The sequence below is a fragment of the Silene latifolia genome, chromosome 4 (genome assembly GCF_048544455.1).
Source record: "Silene latifolia isolate original U9 population chromosome 4, ASM4854445v1, whole genome shotgun sequence".
NCBI lineage: Eukaryota > Viridiplantae > Streptophyta > Magnoliopsida > Caryophyllales > Caryophyllaceae > Silene > Silene latifolia.
The window spans coordinates 6,210,277-6,236,613 of NC_133529.1; the positions used below are offsets into that span (position 1 = coordinate 6,210,277).

Here is a 26,337-nt window from a genome sequence, read left to right on the forward strand (position 1 = left end):
GAGTTGTAGAACGTAAACATAAATACTTACTTGAAACAGCCAGGGCATTAAAATTTCAATCTAATTTGCCCACAAAGTATTGGGGTGATTGTGTTCTCACTGCTACCTACATTGTTAATAGAATGCCTTCTAGAGTACTTCAACATTTGTCACCCTATCAAATTTTGTTTGGCAAGCCACCTGACTTGACTCACATGAGAGCTTTTGGTTGCCTTGTTTATGCCTCCACAACTAAACCAGGAAGAGATAAGTTCTCTCCTAGGGCCACACCTTGTGTGTTTTTGGGATATCCTTTTGGTAAGAAAGCATATAAATTGTTAACTTTGGATAACCATTCTATTATTATATCTAGAGATGTCATTTTTCATGAGGATATTTTTCCCTATATTCCAAATTCTTCCAATACCTTCAGACCATTAGCTGTACAGGAGGCCACTGACATTGATAATTCTACAGTTATGAATGACCATAATAACAATAATAATACAAACACCAGCAGCACTACTTCTACTACAACTATTGTGCCTAGACATTCCTCTAGGACATCAAGACCACCTGCTTATTTAGAACAATATGTTCGTCCAGCTACTAAGAGACCTTCCTGTAGTGTTGTGCATTCTGCTTATTGTCATAATACTATCACTTCCTTATGTGAGAATGCCTCAGTAGGGAGAGACATCCCATCTGTTTGTTTTTCTGCAAATACTTTGAATGGGGCCTTGGTACCCATCCAAGAGCCAGTTACATATGCACAGGCAGCAGCATTTCCAGAATGGCAAGCAGCAATTGAAGCTGAGTTCCAGGCTCTTAATGCAAACAACACCTGGTCAATTGTTGAACTACCTCCTGGCAAGAAGGCTATCTCTTGCAAATGGGTTTTTAAAGTCAAACACAAGTCTGATGGTTCCATAGAACGTTATAAAGCCAGATTGGTTGTGAAGGGTTATACACAAAAGGAAGGGATAGATTATAATGAAACTTTCTCACCAGTTGTTAAGATGACAACAATCAGAAGTCTCATTGCCATTGCTGTCAAGAAAGATTGGCATATGATGCAGTTGGATGTCAATAATGCATTCCTTCATGGGGATCTAGATGAAGAAGTGTACATGAAGGTACCACCTGGTATGGAGGTTGATAACAAGAATCTAGTTTGCAAATTACAGAAATCTCTTTATGGCCTCAAACAGGCTTCAAGGCAATGGAATGCCAAATTATGTCATGCATTAAGATCACGGGGTTATGAACAATCTCTGAATGATTATTCTCTTTTCAAAAAGAAGACAAATGGGAAGGTGGTATTTCTTGCTGTGTATGTCGATGATATCTTATTAATTGGTGACAACACTGAGGAGATATCTAGCCTTAAGCAATTTCTAGATCAAACCTTCAAAATTAAAGATTTGGGAAGTGTTAATTATTTTTTGGGCATGGAATTCATCAAGACCACCCATGGGATAGCTGTCTCACAGAAGAAGTTTGCCAAGGAATTACTTTCAGAGTTTGATTGCACCAATTGCAGGCCAGTGACCAGTCCATTAGATGCTTCCATTAAATTGGACAAAGACTCAGGGAATCTAATTGAAAACCCAGCAGACTACAGGAAACTGGTGGGCAAGTTGAACTATCTGACAAATACTAGACCTGACATAGCCTTTTCAGTCCAATTGTTAAGTCAATTTATGTCTTTTCCACGAGAAAGTCACTGGACAGCTGCTATACATGTACTTAAATATCTTTCAAAGGATCCAACTCAGGGTATACTTCTCAACAACAAAGCTGATTTCAAATTGGAAGGCTTCTGTGATGCTGATTGGGCAGCATGTTCTCATACTAGAAGATCAGTAAGTGGCTTTGTAGTATTCTTGGGTGGTAGTCTAATATCTTGGAAATCCAAGAAGCAGCAAACCGTGTCCTTATCATCAGCTGAAGCTGAGTATAGGTCACTTCGAAGATTAACTGCTGAACTAGCATGGTTAAGTAGGTTACTTGCAGAGTTAGATGTCCCTAACATCACTGCTATTCCTATCAAATGTGATAGCCAAGCAGCTATACACATAGCCAAAAACCCCGTCTTTCACGAACAGACGAAGCACATTGATCTGGACTGTCACTTCGTAAGGGAAAAACTGCTGCAAGGACTTATCAGTCTCTCCTATATTCCTACCAAAACTCAACCTGCTGACATGTTTACCAAAGCTTTGAGTGGACCTCAGCATCATTTTCTTCAGTCCAAGTTGGGAGTGTATTCTACACCCTCCAACTTGAGGGGGGGGTGTAGGAATATAGAAAATCAGATCAACTAACTCAGGAGAGTTAGTTGGTTAACTACAGTTAATAAGTTGTTAGAAATCTGTTAGAGGTTGTTGCTCAACCATAAGTCGGTTTATCATCTACTATATATACCAAATGTATGCCATAACTTGTAATTAAGAAATACAATTCAATACATTGAAATCTTTACAACAAACTCTATTCTCTCTTCAATACAATCATTCAAGTATTACTTCTCTCGTTCTGTGTTTGCATATTCATATTCTACAATCATGAGGATCCATGAATTTCTTCAATTTGTTATAACTTCTCTTTACGTGACAAACCCCCGACTACAGTTCTCATCTCATCTGGGTGAAAAACTGAAAATAGTATTCCTACGGGCTCTCAGTCTTTCTTTTTTCGTTTGGTCTGTGCAACGGATCCAAACACAACCCTTATTAATGGATAAAACTAATTATTTGAAACCCGTTTTAGGGTAAACTTGTGACAAATTGGTTTTTGTACATGGATTACGAACAGCCGCTACAAGAATACATTCATTACCCTATCATTTTGAGTCAAAAACCAAATAAAACAAAGCTTAAGTAATTCCCAGCTAGAAGAATAAACAAAACACAATTCCTACCTAGAAGAAATGAAGAATAAACACAACACATCCTTTTAATAATTTCGTAAAAAATGCTAGATTTAGCATAAAGTGATCAAACTAACAGCAACGGAATTATGTGTATACGGATTCTCTCCCGCTAAATAAACCAAGTTTTGGAGCAAAATAAACTAACAGCAACTAAACACATTTCTTGTTTAAGACTGTCTTAACTTAAGACGGCTCTTACATCCGTAGAATTGAAATAGAAGGAGGTTCTAAGAGGTTTCAAATTAAGACGGTTTTAAGCAAGATCAATTGTTTGATAACAAGATGATTACACTAGCCATTTGATTTGTATATCTTCTTCAATTGCGAATTTCACAAGAAATCCCCAATTTACACAAACCCTAACTTGAAAATTTTCGAAACTATCTAATAATATCAATAATTAACCAATACTACATAAAAATGGAAGTAAATAACAATAGATAAAGTAATTTAAACAATAAAATTGAAAAATAAAGAAACAATTGAATGTCAAACCTTCAATTTGACAGAAAGAAGAATTAAAGAAATGAGGATCGGCAGGTCCGGCGGTACGGCAGTGGTCGGTGCGGCGGTGCGGCGAAAGTGAGTGGCAGTCAGTAGGTGTCGAAGGCGATTGCGGTGGTTACAGCGAAGTCTCCATTTTAGTTTTACAGAGTATTAAGAAAGAAAGAAAGTAGCGGTGTAAATGTCTAATGAGAATCTATGTTGGGCCAAACTGAACTGAAATGGGCTAAAGTGAGTCGAATGAGAAATGAAAAAACCATTACTGAGCTTAAACTAGGAAATCGGTTCGGTAACATCGTAAAAATACTGACCGAATTATAAATTATTGGTAATTACTTGTTCGGTCCGTAATTTACGGACTAGTATAAAAATCATTGTTAACATTTTGTTAAAAATCACTGACCTGTGTAAAAATTACCGATTATATTTTGGAACATTGTAAAAGATTCAACGTAACGTGATTAGTCAACCACATGGCACATGCTGAATATAACTCCAGTCTCCATTTGTCTCCGCCAGGGCTAGTTTCCTCATTCATGTCACACAAGCATGTAATAGGTCATATAAGTACAATTAAATTATATTATTAAATAAACATGCACAGCTATCATTTCAGCGTGCACTACTTCATTTCACAATTATAACACTATACTTCCTCATATTCACGATATTCTTCCCCTTTATTTTTTACCCAAAAAATAAGGAAGTGAATTTGGACCACACAAAATACACTACCCACTTGCCATTGAATTTGGACCACACAAATCAACCCAAAAAAGGAAATAGGGAAGGGAGTATAACATTACCGAAGGGAAACCCATTGAAGCCAAAATTCAATCAGGCTAAGTCAGCCAACCTCTATGTACATGGATAAGAAGCCTATGTCGAAGACCCATCTCCATGTACATCGGTTAAGAAACTCAGGTCTAAGACTCGCCTCGGCATCACCAGCGAATATTGGCCGGAATCATTTCATTTCATATAGCATATTGGCCGAAACCTACTGTTTTTGAATATGTTGGTAATAGCAGCACATTGTATAACATATTGAGTTTATACAAAAGTACAACAAATGACCGAGACGGAGGGAATATAAGTTTGTTAATCAGAGATTAAAAATTTGGCCAGATCATACAAAAAAGGGATTTACAATGGGTTCCTCACCCCATCATGTGAGAGGTCTCTCAATAACGTTATTGAGAGACCGTCTCTCCGGAGTTTTTGTGCAGATTATAGGCGTAACTATAAAGACAGGCGTCTTTATAAATCAGAAGAAGTTACCACACGACATTGTTTGTTAATCCTCACCTGATATGATCGGCTTACTACCAAAAGAGCCATTAAAGTCGAAACAGCTTAACCCAATACTTACCTACTCCCAGTGGTGGTGCGGGGGAAGGGGCTAACAGAGGCGGTCACCCCCCTGGCGGATGAAAATTTCGATGTTTTTAGTTAAATTTCCGAATTTTTTTCGAATGTACCTTATGAAATTAGTCGTTCGTCCCCCTAAGTTTAATCCTAGCTCCGCCACTGGCTACTCATTCATACCTTCACTCCATACTCGTGCGCTCTTTCATCATCCATACATCTCATATTTGTATTATCCGGGTGAATATGTCAACCACCTTGAATTTGAACAAGGCTTCCTTTAAAAAAGCACCCACTAGACCATCTCATATTTGTATTACCAGTGATGAGTAAGAGTAACGTTAGGGTTGACTGTTACCATTACATGTATTTTACCCTTTCATCTTTACATAGGGTGACAAAAACGACTCTAAATCTTGGGTAGTAAGCGATTGACGATTCTTGATTAAGACTTGCAAATTGATCGATTAATCCTGAAATAATAAGCTAAGAAAACACAAGTTAGATGTGCGTCATCATCAATTAAGAGAACCCAACATCTTTAAAATTCTTCCCTTGATAAAAACTCGGTCATTCCGGAGTTGAAATGACGACACAAATGCTGGCTAACTATAAAATGTCTTAGTTACTGGAATTATATATCAGTGTTAATGGTGGGTGTAACATTGGTTCTACAGCTATCATACTATCAACTCTCATTCGAAAACGACTATTCATACATTATCGTGGCTCACTATGAAATTTCAAGCTAATACTTCTATGTCTTCTCCCCTATTCTCATTGTTGTATGCCAAAATCATTATCGTGGTTCATTATTAAATGTATAAGTGTGCAACATTGCAAATAGAGCGGTGACACAAAAAAACAGTACTCGTATACAAAAAATTGTTGTCACCAGCAAAATCCAAGCCTCGACGTTGCCCTGACATGGATGCTAAACAATCAGGATTTAAACCGATAGCACTATTATGGTGTTGATCCACCTCATCCCTACTCTCAAATCTTGTGTAGCTTACCGCAAGCGGAATCTAACAGCACAAGAATCACACGAAATGGTGGAGAGATGAAGGAGAACGATTAAATCGAAATTGAAGGGTTAAAAGACAAAAGCCAAACATAAGTTTGTCCCTGCTCGCTTGTGCTTGAGAAGCAAAATTTCAACTTACACAAGCTTGAAAAAACAGTGTTTTCATTATCAAGCTTCCAAGCTAGACTCGAGATCAACTCCAGCCTACGAGTATATAATTGTTAAATTTTCGTTAATAATATTGTAAGGTCTATGCTTTAGAACACTATAATGATGATTGGTTTATAACTAGTTTAGATCCTGCGCAATGAATGCGCGATATTTATAGAGTTAACAATATAGACCCCGTGTATATATATGCACGGTATTTATAGAGTTTTACTTTTTAATGTATTATTTATAGAATTTAAATTGACAATTCACTTATTTTTTATGTTTCCCCTTTGTGTATTTTGATTAGAGAAATAAATAAAAATTTAAATCGTAAGAAGTAATAAAATGAGTATTTTTTTTGTTTTTTTACCGAGAAATTAATGATGTTAATTTACAAATATTTACTAATAACATATTTTTTAACTCCAAATTTTTATAAAAAGTCATGAATTTTAACAAATATTTACTAATACCATATTTTTTAGCCGCAACTTCTTATCATACAAACTCAATAATTTTTATCAATAAGTTCTTAAAAAAATTATCCTAAAAAGATCGGAGATAAATATATGTAGAATGTGAAATATTAAATGTTATAAATATTTAAATACAAAAGATTATATCCATTTATAACTTATCATGTCCACACATATTATATATGCTAAAAGTACCAAGACCAAAACTTTAAAAAGACCACGGAGCAAACCTAAAAAAATTCAGTCCGACTTCAATTCGGACCAAATAGTCCGGTCTGGTCCATTTTTCTAGTCTCGACTTGAAGCGGTTTACCCTTGAGACGGAGAAAATATCAAATTTGATTAACCTAGCTACATGTTGAAAACTCAATGATCTCATAAATAAATAGTTGCCGTCATAAATCTTGTACAACAATGTCGAAATCTCTACCAACAGAGATTATAACACATGAGATCTTCTCCAAATTACCCGTTAAATCGTTACTACGCTTCAAGTGTGTTTCCAAATCCTACAACGCCTTAATATCATCTCCTGAATTCGTCGAACTTCACCTTCGTGAATCCCGCTCCTCGGACGCAAATCGCGTCCTTATTGTAGCTGGTAAAGGCCGTCGTAATCTCTACTCAATCGACGTAGACTCGCCTGATGACTCGGTCACCACAATTCCCATACAGCGTACCCAAGATGAGTCCACGCCAGACAAAGTTTCAATTGTGGGCTCCGTCGACGGCTTGATTTGTGTAGTACGCGCCACAGACACATGGAGTATTCCTAAGTATAAGTATATCATCGTCAACCCTTGTACGAGAGTATTTCGAGAGATTCTTTACACGAGCACACATAATTTTTTTTTATTGGATAAAATGGTATCAAGTTTTGGATTCGGGTTTGATGATTTAAACAATGATTATAAACTTGTCACGGTAATGGACGTGGAACATTTTTATCGACCTGAACGCGATACGTACACGGAGACGTACAGGGAGGTGATGGTCTATAGTTTAAACCAGAATACATGGAAACTCGTGGAGCGAGTAAAAGACCGTATAGATTCATTAATGGGGAGTCAAAACGGTGCTCTCTTAAAAAACCATCTACTGCATTGGTTGTTTTCGGATTTAAACGACTGTCGAATTGGTTGTTTCGATATTCGGTCTGACAAATGGGCTAGGGACGTTCCTTTGACGATGAATTTATATGAACACGATGAGATTCGTGTGCGACGATTAGGTGTTATTAATGGCTGCTTGTGTTTATCCACGGCCACTAATTCATCGGGAGTTGTATGGATGATGAAAGACTATGAAACAAAGGAATCTTGGGTTAAAGTTGTTTCATATTACTCCATTCCTTGGCCCTCCTTTTGTTAAATTCACCGAACCTTTTTTTTGCTTTCGTAGAGCATCAAAATACGAGGTTTTGGTAGCGGATTTGGACATGAAACATCTATTTTGGTTCGACATCGGAGCAACAACATACGGTAGGGCAAAATCAGTTAAAAGGATTCCGGCTTTTGTTGGAGGGTGCCTCTTTACGGAAAGTCTTGTTCAAATTCCAGGTGGTCGTCATACTGGCTAAGATAAGCTGAATGGTTTATTTTCAATGTTAAATGTTAAATGTTAATTCAGTGGTTAAGTTTTATTTTTTTAATATTTTAACTAGTTTTGTATCCCGTGATTTAGAGTAAAAATTTAATAATGCTCTAACTAAATCGTGCATGATAAAACAGTTTGGAAATTTTATGCTTGTGTGCATATTATAAGCCTTTTCTAGGTTAAACTCATTGTAGTTGCATTAGTTTGGTGGACAGACAACTTTTCATTTTCATTCAATTACATGAGTATGATCTTCGCTCCTAGATTTTATAATAAAATTTGAAAATTTTATTATAAAGCTCATAAATTACACCGTCAGTTGTAGACTTATAGTACATCATATACGGAGTATAATCCAATCCACTAACGGTGAGGAACCAACCATATAAGGTTTCAATTGTCGGTTCATTTGACGGTTTGATTTGTGTAGGACTAAGAGTAGGCAAAGATAATTTTATTCGGTTTAAGCATGTCCTCATCAATCCTTCTACGAGGGTATTTCGGGAAATTCCATACAAGCACACATCTGTGTATGCGACAATTAGGATATTTCGGTCCAGTTTTGGGTTCGGGTTTGATGATTTAAACCGTGATTTTAAACTTGTTAAGATTACGGAAACTGATGGCGTTGATCTACTATTAAATACTATGGTTAAGTGTAGGGAGGTGATGGTCTATAGTTCAAATAAGAATACATGGAAATCGGCGGAGATTGAAAAAGACCGTATAGATTCAGTAAGGGAGGGACAAAACGGTGTTCTCATAAAAAACCATCTACTACATTGGGTGACTTCGGTTTCAAAACACTATCGAATTAGTTGTTTTGATACTCGGTCCGACAAATGGGTTAGGCACATCCCTTTGACGGAGGAGTTATTTGAAGATAATAAAAAGTTTCGTATGCTAAGCTTAAGAGTTATTAATGGCTGCTTGTGTTTATACACCGGCACAGTTGTATGGATGTTGAAAGAGTATGAAGCAAAGGAATCTTGGGTTAAATTGTTTCATATTACTGATCAATTTCTTACATCTCGTTTATTTCAATTCACCCACACTGTTTTTTGTACTAGTAGAGAATCAAAATATGAGGTTTTGGTTTCGAAATTGAACAGAAAAGGGCTATTCTGGTACGACATCGGACCAATAACTTACGGTAGGATAAGAAAAGTTAAAAGGATTCCAGCTTTTGTTAAAGGGTGCTTTATTATCGAAAGCCTTGTTCAAATTCCAGGTGGTCGTCATATTAGCTGAGATAAGCTAAATGATTTATTTTCAATGTTAATGTTAATTTAGTCGTTGTTAAGTTTTATTTTTTGAGAATGTTTTAACTAGACATTTGCGCATTTGCACTTCAATCTCGTCTGTGTTTTGCTGGGATGTCAATCAGGGAGATGAGCTATATGCACTCAAATGCAATCACGCTTCTATTTCGTATATATAGATTAATTACTGGTTATCTGGGGTTTTCTTTACAAAATAGATTCAAAATCTGTTATCAATTGATTTGGTTCTTGGTTTGAATGGCTTAATCTATGACAACAATCGCGCCCAAATTACAATCTAAGTCAATTTTCATCGGCCCTAATTATAGCAGAATGTTCTACTTTAATCATACAGTGCGAAAGTACGAGTGCTGAACTGGTAAGACAAAAGCGACATAGGTAAAAGATTGGCCAGATTATAAGTCGGACCAATAAAACACGGTCTTAAATCAATATAGATGATTCAATCTTGAGCAAACTACATTACGAAACTAAAATATCTGAACAAATAATTAAACATTTACCTGTGGCGTTGCTCGTTAATCCTCTGGTGATATAATCAACTTACTACCAGGAATCGGAACAAGGCTTCCAGTAACAAAACACGCTTCATAGAAACCAGGAATCCCGCTTATTTCTTCAGTTTTACCATTTGCTTCGGATCCTATATTGAACCAAAATAGTCCACCAATCTTATAAGGTCTGCGAACCAAAACCTCTTGTTTTGCGCCTTGGCGGAAACCATAAGGGCCATCGAAGCAGTAACAACAAGGTTTACAACAACAACGAGAACAACGAGAAATTTCAAACAATTTAATCCACGACTCCTTCACTCCATAGTCTGTCATCATCCATACAACATCAGACAGATTTGAACTCGCGGTAAAACACAAACACCCATCAAGAACACCAAGGTTTATCACTTGAAAGCTGATATCTTCGTATTCCTCGTTAAAATCGGCCATTGGGTCAGTGAATAAGTCCACCAAAGGTACCTCGTCAGCCCATTTGTCAGATCGAACATCGAAACAATAAATACTGAACTCCCACCTAAGTGAACTCCACAAAATCCAATGAAGTAAATGATTCTTCATAAGAACACCATTTCGCGTCCGCAAGGAATATGTCGGTCGCTGTACATTCTCAACCAACTTCCAGGTATTCTCATTTAGAGAATACACCATCACCTCGAGGTGGTAATGCTATGGCCAAGTTCCCCGAGCGAAAATAAAATACTCTCAAACCCGAAAAAGAATAATTATCCTAATTCTTCTACTACTAAATTTGAAAAGTTTTTCATTTTATAGCCTAAGTATCTCTTGACCATTATTTTTAACAATTCACCGCACAAGTTTTTTTCAGCAATTTGGCACGAACGTTCTTATACCATGCAATCGCTCTCTCAAACCCCACCTCAATCATTCATCATTCTTGTTTTTGTACATGGATTACGAACAGCCGCTACAAGAATACATTCATTGCCCTACCACTTTGAGTCAAAGACCAAGTAAAACAAAGCTTAAGTAATTCCCAACTAGAAGAATAAACAAAACACATTTCCTACCTAGAAGAAATGAAGAATAAACCCAACACATCATTTTAATAAGAGTAAATTATCAATTACACCCACGTCAAATGCACTTTTTTACATTTACTCTCACGTCAATTTTTTTTTTTTTTTAAATTTACACCCAAGTTAATAGCTCAGGTTAGAAATTGCACCCCAACCAATTTTCAGGCGAAAAACTATGTGAAATGACAAAATTGCCCCCGCATGTTTCTAAGTTCTAACTCTGAATAACTGACTCTTCATTTCACTTCCCCCATTTCAATTTTCGCATAAATCCCAATTAAATCTAAATTATTGATATATTGATCATCAGTCACCATCAATCACTTTACTAATCATCTGTAAGTTGCCCTTTTATCTCTTCTTTGAAATTTGTTTGTTGGTTAATTTTTGATTTCTGTTGCTTTGATAATGTCGTTAAATTCATTGTCAATCATTGCTATGAAATTATTCAATGTTATTTATCCTAATTTGCGACTTTATAATTGCTACCCATTAAATTAGTTAGGTTAATTTCGCTCATCCTAATTTCTAGATTTTCAATTTTTGTGTTTAAAATAAGTTGCCATTAAATTTGATCTCCTCTGTCTTCTGACGTCTATGTTTTCACCAACTTCCTTTCTTCCTTCCTACCTATCATTATTTTGTTCCTGCTATTTCCAGCTTCTTTACTATCAATCCCACCTGAAATTTCCTTTTTTTTTTTCCAGATTCTGTATTTATATTCAATCAATTCAGTTTCCTATACCCTTTTGATTATCAAACAAGTTGAATTTTTAAATTGTGCTTTCATTAATAAATTTAGTTATGCATTTCTGGGTTTTAATTGTATAGTTATGCATTTCTGGGTTTGTATTTCTGGGTTTGGGTTTATATTTCTGGGTTTATAAGGTTTAGGGGATGAAAAAGGATGAAGAAGGATGAAGAAGAAAAACAATGGAGGAATTCAATTTAGGGAAAATATGAGAGAAGGATGAAGAAGGGAAGGGAATAGGGATGTCAATAGGGCGGGGTGGGTGCAGAAGAGGGGTAACCCGCACCCGCCCCACGACCTATAATGCGTACCCACACCCGCCCCGCGACCCGCAGCGGGTTGAACTTTTCAAATCCGTCCCCGCCGCACGGGGATCCGTTGACCCGCCAAATTACCTAACTCCTCACAAACAATTTTTAAAAATATAAATCTAAAATCTAAAATATACTAGTTTTACTACTTATACAAATAAGTTTTCACAAAATTTACATTCAATTAACTAGTATACAAGTTTTTCAAACCATAAAAGAGTTTTTCAAACAATGAAACACATGCCCAAAGTAAACAAAGCTGCTTGATCAAATTAACAAACTATGAAAGAGTTTTACAAACAATGAAACACATGTCCAAAGTAAACGAGCTTGAGGAAATCGATCGATTGAATTGGAGGTTGAGGGTTAGGGTTTCTTATTTTGGGGACTTAGAGTGTTGGCCATTGTTGGATATTTGGGTGGGTAGGTTTATAAAAAAGTTGGTTTGGCCTTTTTATCCTCTATAAGTTATAATTTTTGTTATTATTATTATAGCATAATTATTACTACTTATTATAGGTTGGTTGCAGATTTGGAGATAAGTAAGGCGGGTACAAGCGGAGTGGGGACATGCGGAACGGGGCGGGCGGGGTGGGTGTGGGGCGGGTCTCATGTGATACCCATCCCCGACCTGCGATGAATGACACTTTTGAAACCCATCCCCGCCCGGCCCCATGACCAGTCAAATCACTACCCGCACCAAGTGAGGCAGGTGCGGGGCGAGACCCGCCAAAACCCACCCCACTAACATCCCTAGAAGGGAATGAATGAGATGTTAAACATCAAACAAACACAAGGTTAATAAAGAAAGGCAGAAGGGCAAAATCGTCCTAAAAAATATGTTTTAACTCAAAAAATTTGAAATTTGACGGAAATGTGGTCGGAATCCGATATTGGGTGCAATTTATAAACTGAGTTATTAACTTGGGTGTAATTTATTAAAAAAATTTGACGTGGAGTAAATGTAAAAAAGTGCATTTGACGTGGGTGTAATTGATAATTTACTCTTAATAATTTTGTAAATTGTCGACTTAAAAAATGCTAGATTTAGCATAAAGTGATCAAACTAACAGCAACAAAATTATGTGTATACGGATTCTCTCCCGCTAAATAAACCATGTTTGGAGCAAAATAAACTAATACTCCCTTCGCCTTTGTCAATTGTTGTCCTTTGGTTTGACACAAAGACCAAGAAAAGAGGAGGGGGACAATTATAAGATGACAAGTGGACCAAATTGGATGTGAAAATAAAATTGCTCATCAAATGCAATCATAAAATAGAAAGAAAACAAAATATCGGAATTTTCATTGGCCAACGGATGGGGGAGTGCCCCTGCTACACTGCTACCCCCTCCCCTACATCCGCCGACAAAACGTGAAGTTGAGGAGTTAATTCGCATAGAACCGGTCACCGGATACTCGTATCCGGTCGATTAAACTGAATCCGATCATTTAAAGAGGGATTGCTTAATATGCCTTTCCATGGACCAACAGGTTAGTATTAGGGCTGGGCAACCGGCCGAGACCGAACCGGACCGGAAACCAGAATCTTTAGAAATATTGGACCGGTGACCGGACTGCAATTTTTAATTCCGATGACCAGACCGGTTCATTTTTCTGTTCCGGACCGGATTATGCCCACCCCTAGTTAGAATGTCATTTGGAGTGGTATTTCCACACTAATGAGGATTGTCAACTAGCACTCACATTGTCACATATGCTAAATTGTTAACAGGGAGATGAACTGTAAGCACGTAACATAAATATTCCGGTTACAAAACGACGAAGTAAAAAATTGTGACAAGATTGGTTCGGTTCTTGGATTGAATGGCTTCATCCGTAAGATATGTCCTTTATTTTCCAACAATAACAATCTCATCTAAATTACAATGGCAATAATCCTGCCCTAGCAAGTACTGAAGTACATTGGATCTTGATACATAACATCAGAGTTTAATTAATAGCATTCATAAAAATAAAGGATAATCATTTAACTTATCTCGACTGATATGACAACCACCTGGAATTTCAACAAGGCTTCCCGTAAAAAAGCACCCTTCGAAAAAAGCTGGAATTCTTTTAATTTTTTCTTTCTTACCGTATGTTATTGGTCCAATGTCGTACCAAAATAGTCCTTTTCCGTCCAAATTCTTACACAAAACCTCGTCTTTTGATTCTCTACGAAAACAAAAAAAAGGTTGGGTGAATTGATAATAACAAGTGTAATTATAATCAGTAATATGAAACAACTTAACCCAAGATTCCTTTGCTTCATAGTCTTTCATCATCCATACTTCTTCCAATGAAGAATTAGCTATGGAGAAACACAAACACCCATTAATAACTCCTAAGCTTCGCGCAAGAAACTTGTTACTAGCTTTAGATAACTCCTTCGGCAAAGGAACGTCCTTAGCCCAATTGTCGGACCGAGTATCAAAACAACCAACTCGATAGTTGTGATTTGAATCCAAAAACACCCAATGTAATAGATGATTTTTTATGAGAACACCGTTTTGTCTCTCCATAAATAATGAATCGATACGGCCATTTACAATCTCTACCAATTTCCAGGTATTCTCATTTAAACTATAGACTATCACCTCCCTAAGCTTAACGACAGTACCTAATGGTCCATGTGTTTCATGTACGTCCGTAATCTTGACAAGTTTAAAATCACGGTTTAAATCATCAAACCCGAACCCAAAATTGACTCGAATATCCTCAGAGAATGGAACTTCAGGTGTACGCTTGTAACGAATTTCTCGAAATACCCTTGTAGAAGGGTTGATGAGGACATGCTTAGACATAGGAAAACTATATCTGCCTCGTCTAAGTCCTACGCAAATTAAGCCGTCGATTGAGCCCACAATTGAAACCTCACGTGGACTCGACTCGTCTGGGGTACATGGTAAGGGAATTGTGGTGACCGAGTCAGGCGAATCTATGTCAATTGAATAGAGATTGCGACAATCTTTACCAGCGAGAATAAGAAGGCGATTTGCGTCCGGGGAGCGGGATTCACGAAGGTGAATTTCGACGAATTCAGGAGATGATATTAAGGCGTAGAAGGATTTGGAAACACACTTGAAGCGTAGTAAAGATTTGACGGGTAATTTGGAGAAGATCTCATGAATTATAATGTGTTTTGGTAGCGAAGACATTGCTGTATGATGGGTGAATAACAGACGTACCTCAAAGTTTAGTCAACAAGGTTCAAGATTTTCTTTATATATGAGATTCAATGCTATAAGGAAACTGTAAGTTTTCTGAGAGACCGTCTCTCATACAAGGATTAGGAAACTATATATTTGGTAATATTGTAAACAGAGACTACTGATAGATGAACCAACTCAGTCAAAACCTTAAGGTGATGGTTGAAGCCCAACTATTATAAATATTCCTATTAACTACCTCAAAGTTTAGTCGACAAGGTTCAAGACTTTCTTTATATAAGGAAATTAGTATTACTCGGATTAAGAAACTACTTTAAATAGTATTCCTCGGATTAGGAAACTACTTTAAATAGTATTCCTACTTTAAAATCTATAATCTCAGTTGGGATAGAAAAAATTGTTGTTTTGGTACAAGGATTACGAACCGCAGCTATGGTTTGGAGGCCTTCGGATCTCATTTGTTATAACTTCTCTTTACGTGACAAACCCCCGAGTACAGTTCTGGGTGAAAAACTGAAAATAGTATTCCTACGGGCTCTCAGTCTTTCTTTTTTCGGTTGGTCTGTGCAACGGATCCAAACACAGCCCTTATTAATGGATAAATCTAATTATTTGAAACCCGTTTTACGGTAAACTTGTGACAAAATTGTAAAAAAAAAGTGATAGTTTGTGCCAAATTGATAAAAAATAAAATATACTCCGTATGTTGGATGATTTTCCACTAAAAATCGACGTTACTTTAGTAACTATGGCAAAATTTGGTTGTTATGTCATTCGGTTTACTTTAGATTTGACTCGGTTAGATTGTAAATATGGCAAAATTTCTCCCGAATTTAACCTGGTTTCATTTACACTGTTCAGAATTTAATAGTTGATCTCCTAGAGTTTATGAGAGCCTCTTTTTCTTGAGGGATAAAAAAAAATTGTTACCATGTTGGTGGGCATTAACCTATCATACCCACCGGCTGAATCTTCTTAAACATCTAAAAATTTAACCTACCAAAAACAAGAAAAAAAAAAAGCAAAATATTGATTTGTTTTGCTCTTTTGTCTATGGAAATATTGAATGATCATAGTAGGCCGGGACACCATTGGAGGCATTGTGATAGTGAGGTGGTAATGCTATGGCCAAGTTCCTTGAGCGAAAATAAAATACTCTCAAACCCGAAAAAGAATAATTATCCTAATTCTTCTACTACTAAATTTGAAAAGTTTTTCATTTTATAGCCTAAGTATCTCTTGACCATTATTTTTAACGATTCACCGCACAAGTTTTTTTCAGCAATTTGGCACGAACGTTCTTATACCATGCAATCGCTCTCTCAAACCCCGCCTCAATCATTCATCATTCTTGTTTTTGTACATGGATTACGAACAGCCGCTACAACTCTACAAGAATACATTCATTACCCTATCATTTTGAGTCAAAGACCAAGTAAAACAAAGCTTAAGTAATTCCTAGCTAGAAGAATAAACAAAACACATTTCCTACCTAGAAGAAATGAAGAATAAACCCAACACATCCTTTTAATAATTTTGTAAATTGTCAACTTAAAAAATGCTTGATTTAGCATAAAGTGATCAAACTAACAGCAACGAAATTATGTGTATACGAATTCTCTCCCGCTAAATAAACCAAGTTTTGGAGCAAAATAAACTAACAGCAACTAAACACATTTCTTGTTTAAGATTGTCTTAACTTAAGACGGCTCTTACATCCGATTAAAGTAGAATTGAAATAGAAGGAGGTTCTGAGAGGTTTTAAATTCAGACGGTTTTAAGCAAGATCAATTGTTTGATAACATGATGATTGCACTAGCCATTTGATTTGTTTATCTTCTTCAATTGCGAATTTTACAACAAATCCCCAATTTACACAAACCCTAACTTCAAAAATTTCAAAACTATCTAGTAAATAACAAAAGTTATAGTAATTTAAACAACAAAATTGAAAAATAAAAAACAATTTGAATGCCATACCTTCAATTTGACAGAAAGAAGAATTAAAGAAAAGAGGATCGGCAGGTCCGGTGCTGCGGCGGAGGTGAGTGGCGGTCAGTAGGTGTCGAAGGCGACTGCGGTGGTTACAGCGAAGTCTCCATTTTGTAATTTACGGACCGGTATAAAAAGAAAGAAAGAAAGTAGCGGTGTAATGAGAATCCCTCTTTGGCCAAACTGAACTAAAATGGGCTAAAGTGAGCCGAATGAGAAGTGAAAAAATCATTACTGAGTTTAAACTAGGAAATCGGTTCGGTTAGTAATTTACGGACCAGTATAAAAATCATTGACGACATTTGTTAATAATTACCGGTTATATTTTGTAACATGCAATGAGATCATTGAATGTAACGAGATTAGTCAACCACATGACACATGCTGAATATAACTCCGGTCTCCATTTGTCTCCGTCAGGGCTAGTTTCCTCATCTTGCCTATTTTATTTCACTCAGATTACACAAGCATGTAATAGGTCACAAGTACAATCAAATCATTTCATTATGAAATAAACCTGCACACCTATCATTTCAGTGTGCAATACTTCATGTTTCACAATTAGAATGTCATTTGGACTGGAATTTATAATTCCGGTGACCGGATTGGTCCATTTTTTCGGTACGGACTGGATTGTGCCCACCCCTAGTTAGAATGTCATTTGGAGTGGTATTTCCACACTAATGAGGATTGTCAACTAGCACTCACATTGTCACATATGCTAAATTGCTAACAGGGAGATGTACTGTAAGCACTTAATATAAATATCCCGGTTACAAAACGATCAAGTAAAAAATTGTGACAAGTTTGGTTCGGTTCTTGGATTGAATGGCTTCATCCGTAAGATATGTCCTTATTTTCCGACAACAATAATCTCACCTAAATTACAATAATCGCAATAATCCTGCACTAGCAAGTACTGATCTTGATATCTCTACCATAATCTTAACATCAGAGTTTAATTAATAGCATTCATAAAATAAATCATTTAGCTTATCTCGACTGATATGACAACCACCTGGAATCTCAACAAGGCTTCCTGTAAAAAAGCACCCTTCGAAAAAATCTGGAATTTTTTTAATTTTTTCTTTCTTACCGTATGTTATTGGTCCAATGTCGTACCAGAATAGTCCTTTCCCGTTCATATTCGTACCCAAAACCTCGTCTTTTGATTCTCTACGAAAACAAAAAAAAGGTTGGGTGAATTGATAAAAACAAGAATAATCAAATTGATCAGTAATATGGAACAACTTAACCCAAGATTCCTTTGTTTCATAATCTTTCATCATCCATACTTCTTCCAATAAAGGAGTAGCTGTGGATAAACACAAGCAGCCATTAATAACTCCTAAGCTTCGCATAACAAACTTGTTACAAGCTTTACACAACTCCTTCGGCAAAGGAACGTCCCTAGTCCAATTGTCGGACCGAGTATCAAAACAACCAATTCGATAGTAGTTATTTGAAACCAAAAACACCCAATGTAGTAGATGATTTTTTACGAGAATACCGTTTTGTCTCTCCCTTAGACCGTTTGGTCTTGCCATAAATATTTCATCGATACGGTTTTTTACAATCTCTACCAATTTCCAGGTATTCTCATTTAAACTATAAACTATCACCTCCCTAAGCTTAATGACAGTACCTAATGGTCCTTTTGCGTCATGTACGTCCGTAATCCTGACAAGTTTAAAATCACGGTTTAAATCATCAAACCCGAACCCAAAACTGACACTAATATACCCAAAGAATGGAACCTTAGGTGTACGCTTGTAAGGAATTTCCCGAAATACCCTTGTAGAAGGGTTGATGAGGACATGCTTAGACGTAGGAAAAGTCCCTCCGCCTCCTCTGAGTCCAACGCAAATTAAGCCGTCGATTGAGCCCACAATTATAATATCGCGTGGCTTCGACTCGTCTGGGGTACGTGGTAAGGGAATTGTGGTGACCGAGTCAGGCGAGTCTATGTCAATTGAATAGAGATTGCGACAATCTTTACCAGCGAGAATAAGATGGCGGTTTTCGTCCGAGGAGCGGGATTCACGAACGTGAATATCGGCGAGTTCGGAAGATGATATTAATGCGTAGAAGGATTTGGAAACACACTTGAAGCGTAGTAAAGATTTGACAGGTAATTTGGAGATGATCTCATGAATTATAATGTCTTTTGGTAGCGAAGACATTGCTGTATGATGGGTGAATAAAAGACGTACCTCAAAGAATAGTCAACAAGGTTCAAGATTTTCTTTATATATGAGATTCAATGCTATAAGGAAACTGTAAGTCTTCTAAGAGACCGTCTCCCATACTGGGATTAGGAAACTATATATTTGGTAATATTGTAAACAGAGACTACCTCAAAGTTTAGTCGACAAGGTTCAAGACTTTCTTTATACAAGGAAATTAGTATTCCTCGGATTAGGAAACTACTTTAAATATAGTATTCCTTGGATTAGGAAACTACTTTAAATAGTATTCCTACTTTAAAATCTATAATCTCAGTTGGGATAGAAACAACAACTGTTGTTTTGGTACATGGATTACCAACAGGAGCCATAGCAGCTATGGTTTGGAGGCCTTCAGATCTCATTTGTTATAACTTCTCTTTATATGAAAAACCTCCGAGTACAGTTCTCATCTCATCTGGGTGAAAAACTGAAAATAGTATTCCTACGGGCTCTCAGTCTTTCATTTTTCAGTTGATCTGTGCAACGGAACCAAACACAGCCCTTATTAATGGATAAAACTAATTATTTGAAACCCGTTTTACGGTAAACTTGTGACAAATTGGTTTTTGTACATTGATTACGAACAGCCGCTACAAGAATACATTCATTCCCCTACCATTTTGAGTCAAAGACCAAGTAAAACAAAGCTTAAGTAATTCCCAACTAGAAGAATAAACAAAACACATTTCCTACCTAGAAGAAATGAAGAATAAACACAACACATCCTTTTAATAATTTCGTAAATTGTCGACTTAAAAAATGCTAGATTTAGCATAAAGTGATCAAAACTAACAGCAACGGAATTATGTGTATACGGATTCTCTCCCGCTAAATAAACTAACACGGAGTAGCAACTAAACCATCTTGTTGGTTCAGTACAGGTCAAAAGCATAAATCAAAATGTCAAATGGTCTATAATTGGTCAAACCACGAATGGTGCCCATTTGATAACCGTCATTTCTTGTTTAAGACTGTCTTAACTTAAGACCGCTCTCACATCCGATTAGAGTAGAATTGAAATAGAAGGAGGTTCTAAGAGGTTTCAAATTAAGACGGTTTTAAGCAAGATTAATTGTTTGATAACATGATGATTGCACTGGCCATTTGATTTGTACTATATCTTCTTCAATTGCGAATTTCACAACAAATCCCCAATTCACACAAACCCTAACTTAAGAAAATTCGAAACTATCTAATAATATCAATATAATTAACCAATACTACATAAAAATGGAAGTAAATAACAATAGATAAAGTAATTTAAACAATAAAATTGAAAATTAAAGAAAAATTGAATGTCAAACCTCCAATTTGACAGAAAGAAGAATTAAAGAAGTGAGGATCGGCAGGTCAGGCGGTACGGAAGTGCGGCGGTGCGGCGAAGGTGAGTGGCGGTCAGTAGGTGTCGAAGGCGATTGCGGTGGTTACAGCGAAGTCTCCATTTTAGTTTTACAGAGTATTAAGAAAGAAGGAAAGAAAGTAGCAGCGTTGTAAATGTGTGATGAGAATCTATGTTGCGCCCATGCGCCGAATTGAACTGAAATGGGTTGAAGTGAGCCGGATGAAAAATGAAAAAATCATTACTGAGATTAAACTAGAAAATCGGTTCGGTAATATCATAAAATACCGAATTATAAATTATTGGTAATTACTTGTTCGGTCGGTAATTTACGGACTAGTATAAAAATTATTATTATTATTTTTTTTTTTGACAACGACAGGAGAATAACTTACAATGTCTTACAGGTAACAACGTAAGCTACTCGACTAGGTAGCACCAGTCAACCTACATCTAAGTCTGGCACAACAAAGCCATACCTAAGACGAGCATAATTAAAATTAAAAGCTGAAATTACAATATAGAGATAATGAAACTCCTTGATGATAGAATGGATAGCAGTAGAGGATAGGCCACGAATATCCAAAGCAGCTTCATCCGCACACATGACAACCAGAAGACATCGAAGCCAACGAGCCGCAAAGAGGCAATGACAAGATGTACTTCCGCTCTTGCGGAAAGAGCGAAGAAAGAAAAGGAGATGAGCAAGACGACGAAGTCTGCCATCAGTGGAGATAAAACTCCTACACCTTAGAAATCAACCCCTTTGACCAAAGGACCAACACTTCATAGTGTCCACCATGCGAAGAAGAACGGACATAAAACGATAGCATATCATAACCCCCATTCGAACAGAAATAACGACCCTACGATTCACCTCAGAGATTACTGGACAGGACACCCATAACCAAAGGGAATTTATTATTAGAATAAAAAAAAAAGAAAACAATCTACAGTAAAAAGAAAGCATCATCAACAAGAGACAGAAACCACCGCATCCGGTCCAATCAACAACACTACCCAAAAAACCCAACTCCACCCTACCCATAACACCTCAGCCCAACCAAGAAAACGCAATCAACTGTGACCTCACTCCGACACCAAAAAAACGGACAACACCAAACAAACCGTACAGGTACAACCAGCCCAACAGAAACCAGAACCGTAAGAGAAGCGAAGACGGCCGAAAACAACCGAAACCCCCCAGGACCGTCGGCATACATACGCCATCCCAGCCGAGAGGAAGACACTTACCAAACAGCAGCCATAGCAGCTATGGTTTGGAGGCCTTCGGATCTCATTGTTATAACTTCTCTTTACGTGACAAACCCCCGAGTACAGTTCTGGGTGAAAAACTGAAAATAGTATTCCTACGGGCTCTCAGTCTTTCATTTTTCAGTTGATCTGTGCAACGGAACCAAACACAGCCCTTATTAATGGATAAAACTAATTATTTGAAACCCGTTTTACGGTAAACTTGTGACAAATTGGTTTTTGTACATGGATTACGAACAGCCGCTACAAGAATACATTCATTCCCCTACCATTTTGAGTCAAAGACCAAGTAAAACAAAGCGCAAGTAATTCCCAACTAGAAGAATAAACAAAACACATTTCCTACCTAGAAGAATAAACACAAGACATCCTTTTAATAATTTCGTAAATTGTCGACTTAAAAAATGCTAGATTTAGCATAAAGTGATCAAACTAACAGCATTCTCTCCGGCTAAACCATGTTGTTGGATCAGTAATGTTTATTGATCCAACAACCAATCATAGCTTTCTGCTCATAAGTACAGGTTAAAAGCATAAATCAGAATGTCAAATGGTCTATAATTGGTCAAACGATGAATGGTGCCCATTTGATAACCGTCATTTCGTGTTTAAAACCGTCTTTAACTTAAGACGGCTCTCACATCCGATTAAAATAGAATTGAAATAATTGAAATAGAAGGAGGTTCTGAGAAGTTTCAAATTAAGACGGTTTTAAGCAAGATTAATTGTTTGATAACATGATGATTGCACTAGCCATTTGATTTGTACTATATCTTCTTCAATTGCGAATTTTACAACAAATCCCCAATTTACACAAACCCTAACTTAAAAAATTTCAAAACTATCTAATAATATCAATATAATTAACCAATACTACATAAAAATGGAAGTAAATAACAATAGATAAAGTAATTTAAACAAAAAAATTGAAAAATAGAAAAAACAATTGAATGTCAAGCCTTCAATTTGACAGAAAGAAGAATTAAAGAAATGAGGATCGGCAGGTCCGGCGGTACGGCAGTGGTCGGTGCGGCGGTGCGGCGGTGCGGCGAAAGTGAGTGGCAGTCAGTAGGTGTCGAAGGCGATTGCGGTGGTTACAGCGAAGTCTCCATTTTAGTTTTACAGAGTATTAAGAAAGAAAGAAAGTAGCAGCGGTGTAAATGTCTAATGAGAATCTATGTTGGGCCAAACTGAATTGAAATGGGCTAAAGTGAGTCGAATGAGAAATGAAAAAACCATTACTGAGCTTAAACTAGGAAATCGGTTCGGTAACATCGTAAAAATACTGACCGAATTATAAATTATTGGTAATTACTTGTTCGGTCCGTAATTTACGGACTAGTATAAAAATCATTGTTAACATTTTGTTAAAAATCACTGACCTGTGTAAAAATTACCGATTATATTTTGGAACATTGTAAAAGATTCAACGTAACGTGATTAGTCAACCACATGGCACATGCTGAATATAACTCCAGTCTCCATTTGTCTCCGCCAGGGCTAGTTTCTTCATTCATGTCACACAAGCATGTAATAGGTCATATAAGTACAATTAGATTATATTATTAAATAAACATGCACAGCTATCATTTCAGCGTGCAATACTTCATTTCACAATTATAACACTATACTTCCTCATATTCACGATATTCTTCCCCTTTATTTTTTACCCAAAAAATAAGGAAGTGAATTTGGACCACACAAAATACACTACCCACTTGCCATTGAATTTGGACCACACAAATCAACCCAAAAAAGAAAATAGGGAAGAAAACCCTGAATAGGAGGGAGTATAACATTACCGAAGGGAAACCCATTGAAGCCAAAATTCAATCAGGCTAAGTCAGCCAACCTCTATGTACATGGATAAGAAGCCTATGTCGAAGACCCATCTCCATGTACATCGGTTAAGAAACTCAGGTCTAAGACTCGCCTCGGCATCACCAGCGAATATTGGCCGGAATCATTTCATTTCATATAGCATATTGGCCGAAACCTACTGTTTTTGAATATGTTGGTAATAGCAGCACATTGTATAACATATTGAGTTTATACAAAAGTACAACAAATGACCGAGACGGAGGGAGTATAAGTTTGTTAATCAGAGATTAAACATTTGGCCAGATCATACAAAAAAGGGATTTACAATGGGTCCCTCACCCCATCATGTGAGAGGTCTCTCAATAACGTTATTGAGAGACCGTCTCTCCGGAGTTTTTGTGCAGATTATAGGCGTAACTATAAAGACAGGCGTCTTTATAAATCAGAAGAAGTTACCACACGACATTGTTTGTTAATCCTCACCTGATATGATCGGCTTACTACCAAAAGAGCCATTAAAGTCGAAACAGCTTAACCCAATACTTACCTACTCCCAGTGGTGGTGCGGGGGAAGGGGCTAACAGAGGCGGTCGCCCCCCTGGCGGATGAAAATTTCGATGTTTTTAGTTAAATTTCCGAATTTTTTTCGAATGTACCTTATGAAATTAGTCGTTCGTCCCTCTAAGTTTAATCCTAGCTCCGCCACTGGCTACTCATTCGTACCTTCACTCCATACTCGTGCGCTCTTTCATCATCCATACATCTCATATTTGTATTATCCGGGTGAATATGTCAACCACCTTGAATTTGAACAAGGCTTCCTTTAAAAAAGCACCCACTAGACCATCTCATATTTGTATTACCAGTGATGAGTAACATTAGGGTTGACTGTTACCATTACATGTATTTTACCCTTTCATCTTTACATAGGGTGACAAAAACGACTCTAAATCTTGGGTAGTAAGCGATTGACGATTCTTGATTAAGACTTGCAAATTGATCGATTAATCCTGAAATAATAAGCTAAGAAAACACAAGTTAGATGTGCATGTCATCATCAATTAAGAGAACCCAACAACTTTGAAATTCTTCCCTTGATAAAAACTCGGTCATTCCGGAGTTGAAATGACGACACAAATGCTGGCTAACTATCAAATGTCTTAGTTACTGGAATTATATATCAGTGTTAATGGTGGGTGTAACATTGGTTCTATAGCTATCATACTATCAACTCTCATTCGAAAACGACTATTCATACATTATCGTGGCTCACTATGAAATTTCAAGCTAATACTTCTATGTCTTCTCCCCTATTCTCATTGTTGTATGCCAAAATCATTATCGTGTTGCAAATACAGTACTCGTATACAAAAAATTGTTGTCACCAGCAAAATCCAAGCCTCGACGTTGCCCTGACATGGATGCTAAACAATCAGGATTTAAACCGATAGCACTATTATGGTGTTGATCCACCTCATCCCTACTCTCAAATCTTGTGTAGCTTACCGCAAGCGGAATCTAACAGCGCAAGAATCACACGAAATGGTGGAGAGATGAAGGAGAACGATTAAATCGAAATTGAAGGGTTAAAAGACAAAAGCCAAACATAAGTTTGTCCCTGCTTGCTTGTGCTTGAGAAGCAAAATTTCAACTTACACAAGCTTGAAAAAACAGTGTTCATTATCAAGCTTCTGAGCTTCAATGCGAGCTCGAGCTAGACTCGAAATCAACTCCAGCCTACGAGTATATATAATTGTTAAATTTTCGTTTATAATAGTGTAAGGTCTATGCTTTAGAACACTATAATGATGATTGGTTTATAACTAGTTTAGATCATGCGCAATGAATGTGCGATATTTATAAAGTTATAAACCCCGTGCATATGTGCACGGTATTTATAGAGTTTTACTTTTTAATGTATTATTTATAGAATTTAAATTGACAATTCACTTTTTTTTTATGTTTCCCCTTGGTGTATTTTGATTAGAGAAATAAATAAAAATTTAAATCGTAAGAAGTAATAAAATTAGTATTTTTTTGTTTTTTTACCGATAAATTAATGATGTTAATTTACAAATATTTACTAATAACATATTTTTTAACTCCAAATTTTTATCATAAAAAGTCAATGAATTTTAACAAATATTTTCTACTACCATATTTTTTAGCCGCAACTTCTTATCATACAAACTCAATAATTTTTATCAATAAGTTCTTAAAAAAAATTATCCTAAAAAGATCGGAGATAAATTTATGTAGAATGTGAAATATTAAATGTTATAAATATTTAAATACAAAAGATTATATCCATTTATAACTTATCATGTCCACACATATTATATATGCTAAAAATACCAAGACCAAAACTTTAAAAAGACCACGGAGCAAACCTAAAAAAATTCAGTCCGACTTCAATTCGGACCAAATAGTCCGGTATGGTCCATTTTTCTAGTCTCGACTTGAAGCTGTTTACCCTTGAGACGGAGAAAATATCAAATTTGATTAACCTAGCTACATGTTGAAAACTCAATGATCTCATAAATAAATAGTTGCCGTCATAAATCTTGTACAACA

General features: G+C 36.5%; 4 protein-coding genes across 4 annotated transcripts; 1 reads left to right on the forward strand and 3 right to left on the reverse strand.

The window, feature by feature from the left end:
- Nucleotides 1–6,856: 6,856 nt before the first annotated feature.
- Nucleotides 6,857–8,021, forward strand: LOC141650984 (F-box protein At5g10340-like). The gene is made up of 2 exons (XM_074458715.1): nucleotides 6,857–7,224; nucleotides 7,844–8,021. Exons 1-2 carry the CDS (start codon nucleotides 6,857–6,859, stop codon nucleotides 8,019–8,021), a joined length of 546 nt encoding a protein of 181 aa, XP_074314816.1.
- A 1,818-nt stretch (nucleotides 8,022–9,839) lies between these two features.
- On the reverse strand, nucleotides 9,840–10,484 carry LOC141650985 (F-box protein CPR1-like). The gene has a single exon (XM_074458716.1). The coding sequence runs from the start codon at nucleotides 10,482–10,484 to the stop codon at nucleotides 9,840–9,842; it is 645 nt and encodes a 214-aa protein (XP_074314817.1).
- Nucleotides 10,485–13,902: 3,418 nt separating this feature from the next.
- Nucleotides 13,903–15,096, reverse strand: LOC141650986 (F-box protein CPR1-like). The gene has a single exon (XM_074458717.1). The coding sequence runs from the start codon at nucleotides 15,094–15,096 to the stop codon at nucleotides 13,903–13,905; it is 1,194 nt and encodes a 397-aa protein (XP_074314818.1).
- Nucleotides 15,097–18,062: 2,966 nt separating this feature from the next.
- Nucleotides 18,063–19,283, reverse strand: LOC141650987 (F-box protein CPR1-like). The gene has a single exon (XM_074458718.1). It carries the CDS (start codon nucleotides 19,281–19,283, stop codon nucleotides 18,063–18,065), a length of 1,221 nt encoding a protein of 406 aa, XP_074314819.1.
- Nucleotides 19,284–26,337: the final 7,054 nt, after the last annotated feature.

Coding starts and splice junctions, on each gene's coding strand:
- LOC141650984 (XM_074458715.1), top strand. CDS start 6,857: ATGTCGAAATCTCTACCAACAGAGATTATAACACATGAGATCTTCTCC. Junction 7,225..7,843: donor TGGAGTATTCCTAAGTATAA/GTATATCATCGT, acceptor TTGCTTTCGTAG/AGCATCAAAATACGAGGTTT.
- LOC141650985 (XM_074458716.1), bottom strand. CDS start 10,484: ATGGTGTATTCTCTAAATGAGAATACCTGGAAGTTGGTTGAGAATGTA.
- LOC141650986 (XM_074458717.1), bottom strand. CDS start 15,096: ATGTCTTCGCTACCAAAACACATTATAATTCATGAGATCTTCTCCAAA.
- LOC141650987 (XM_074458718.1), bottom strand. CDS start 19,283: ATGTCTTCGCTACCAAAAGACATTATAATTCATGAGATCATCTCCAAA.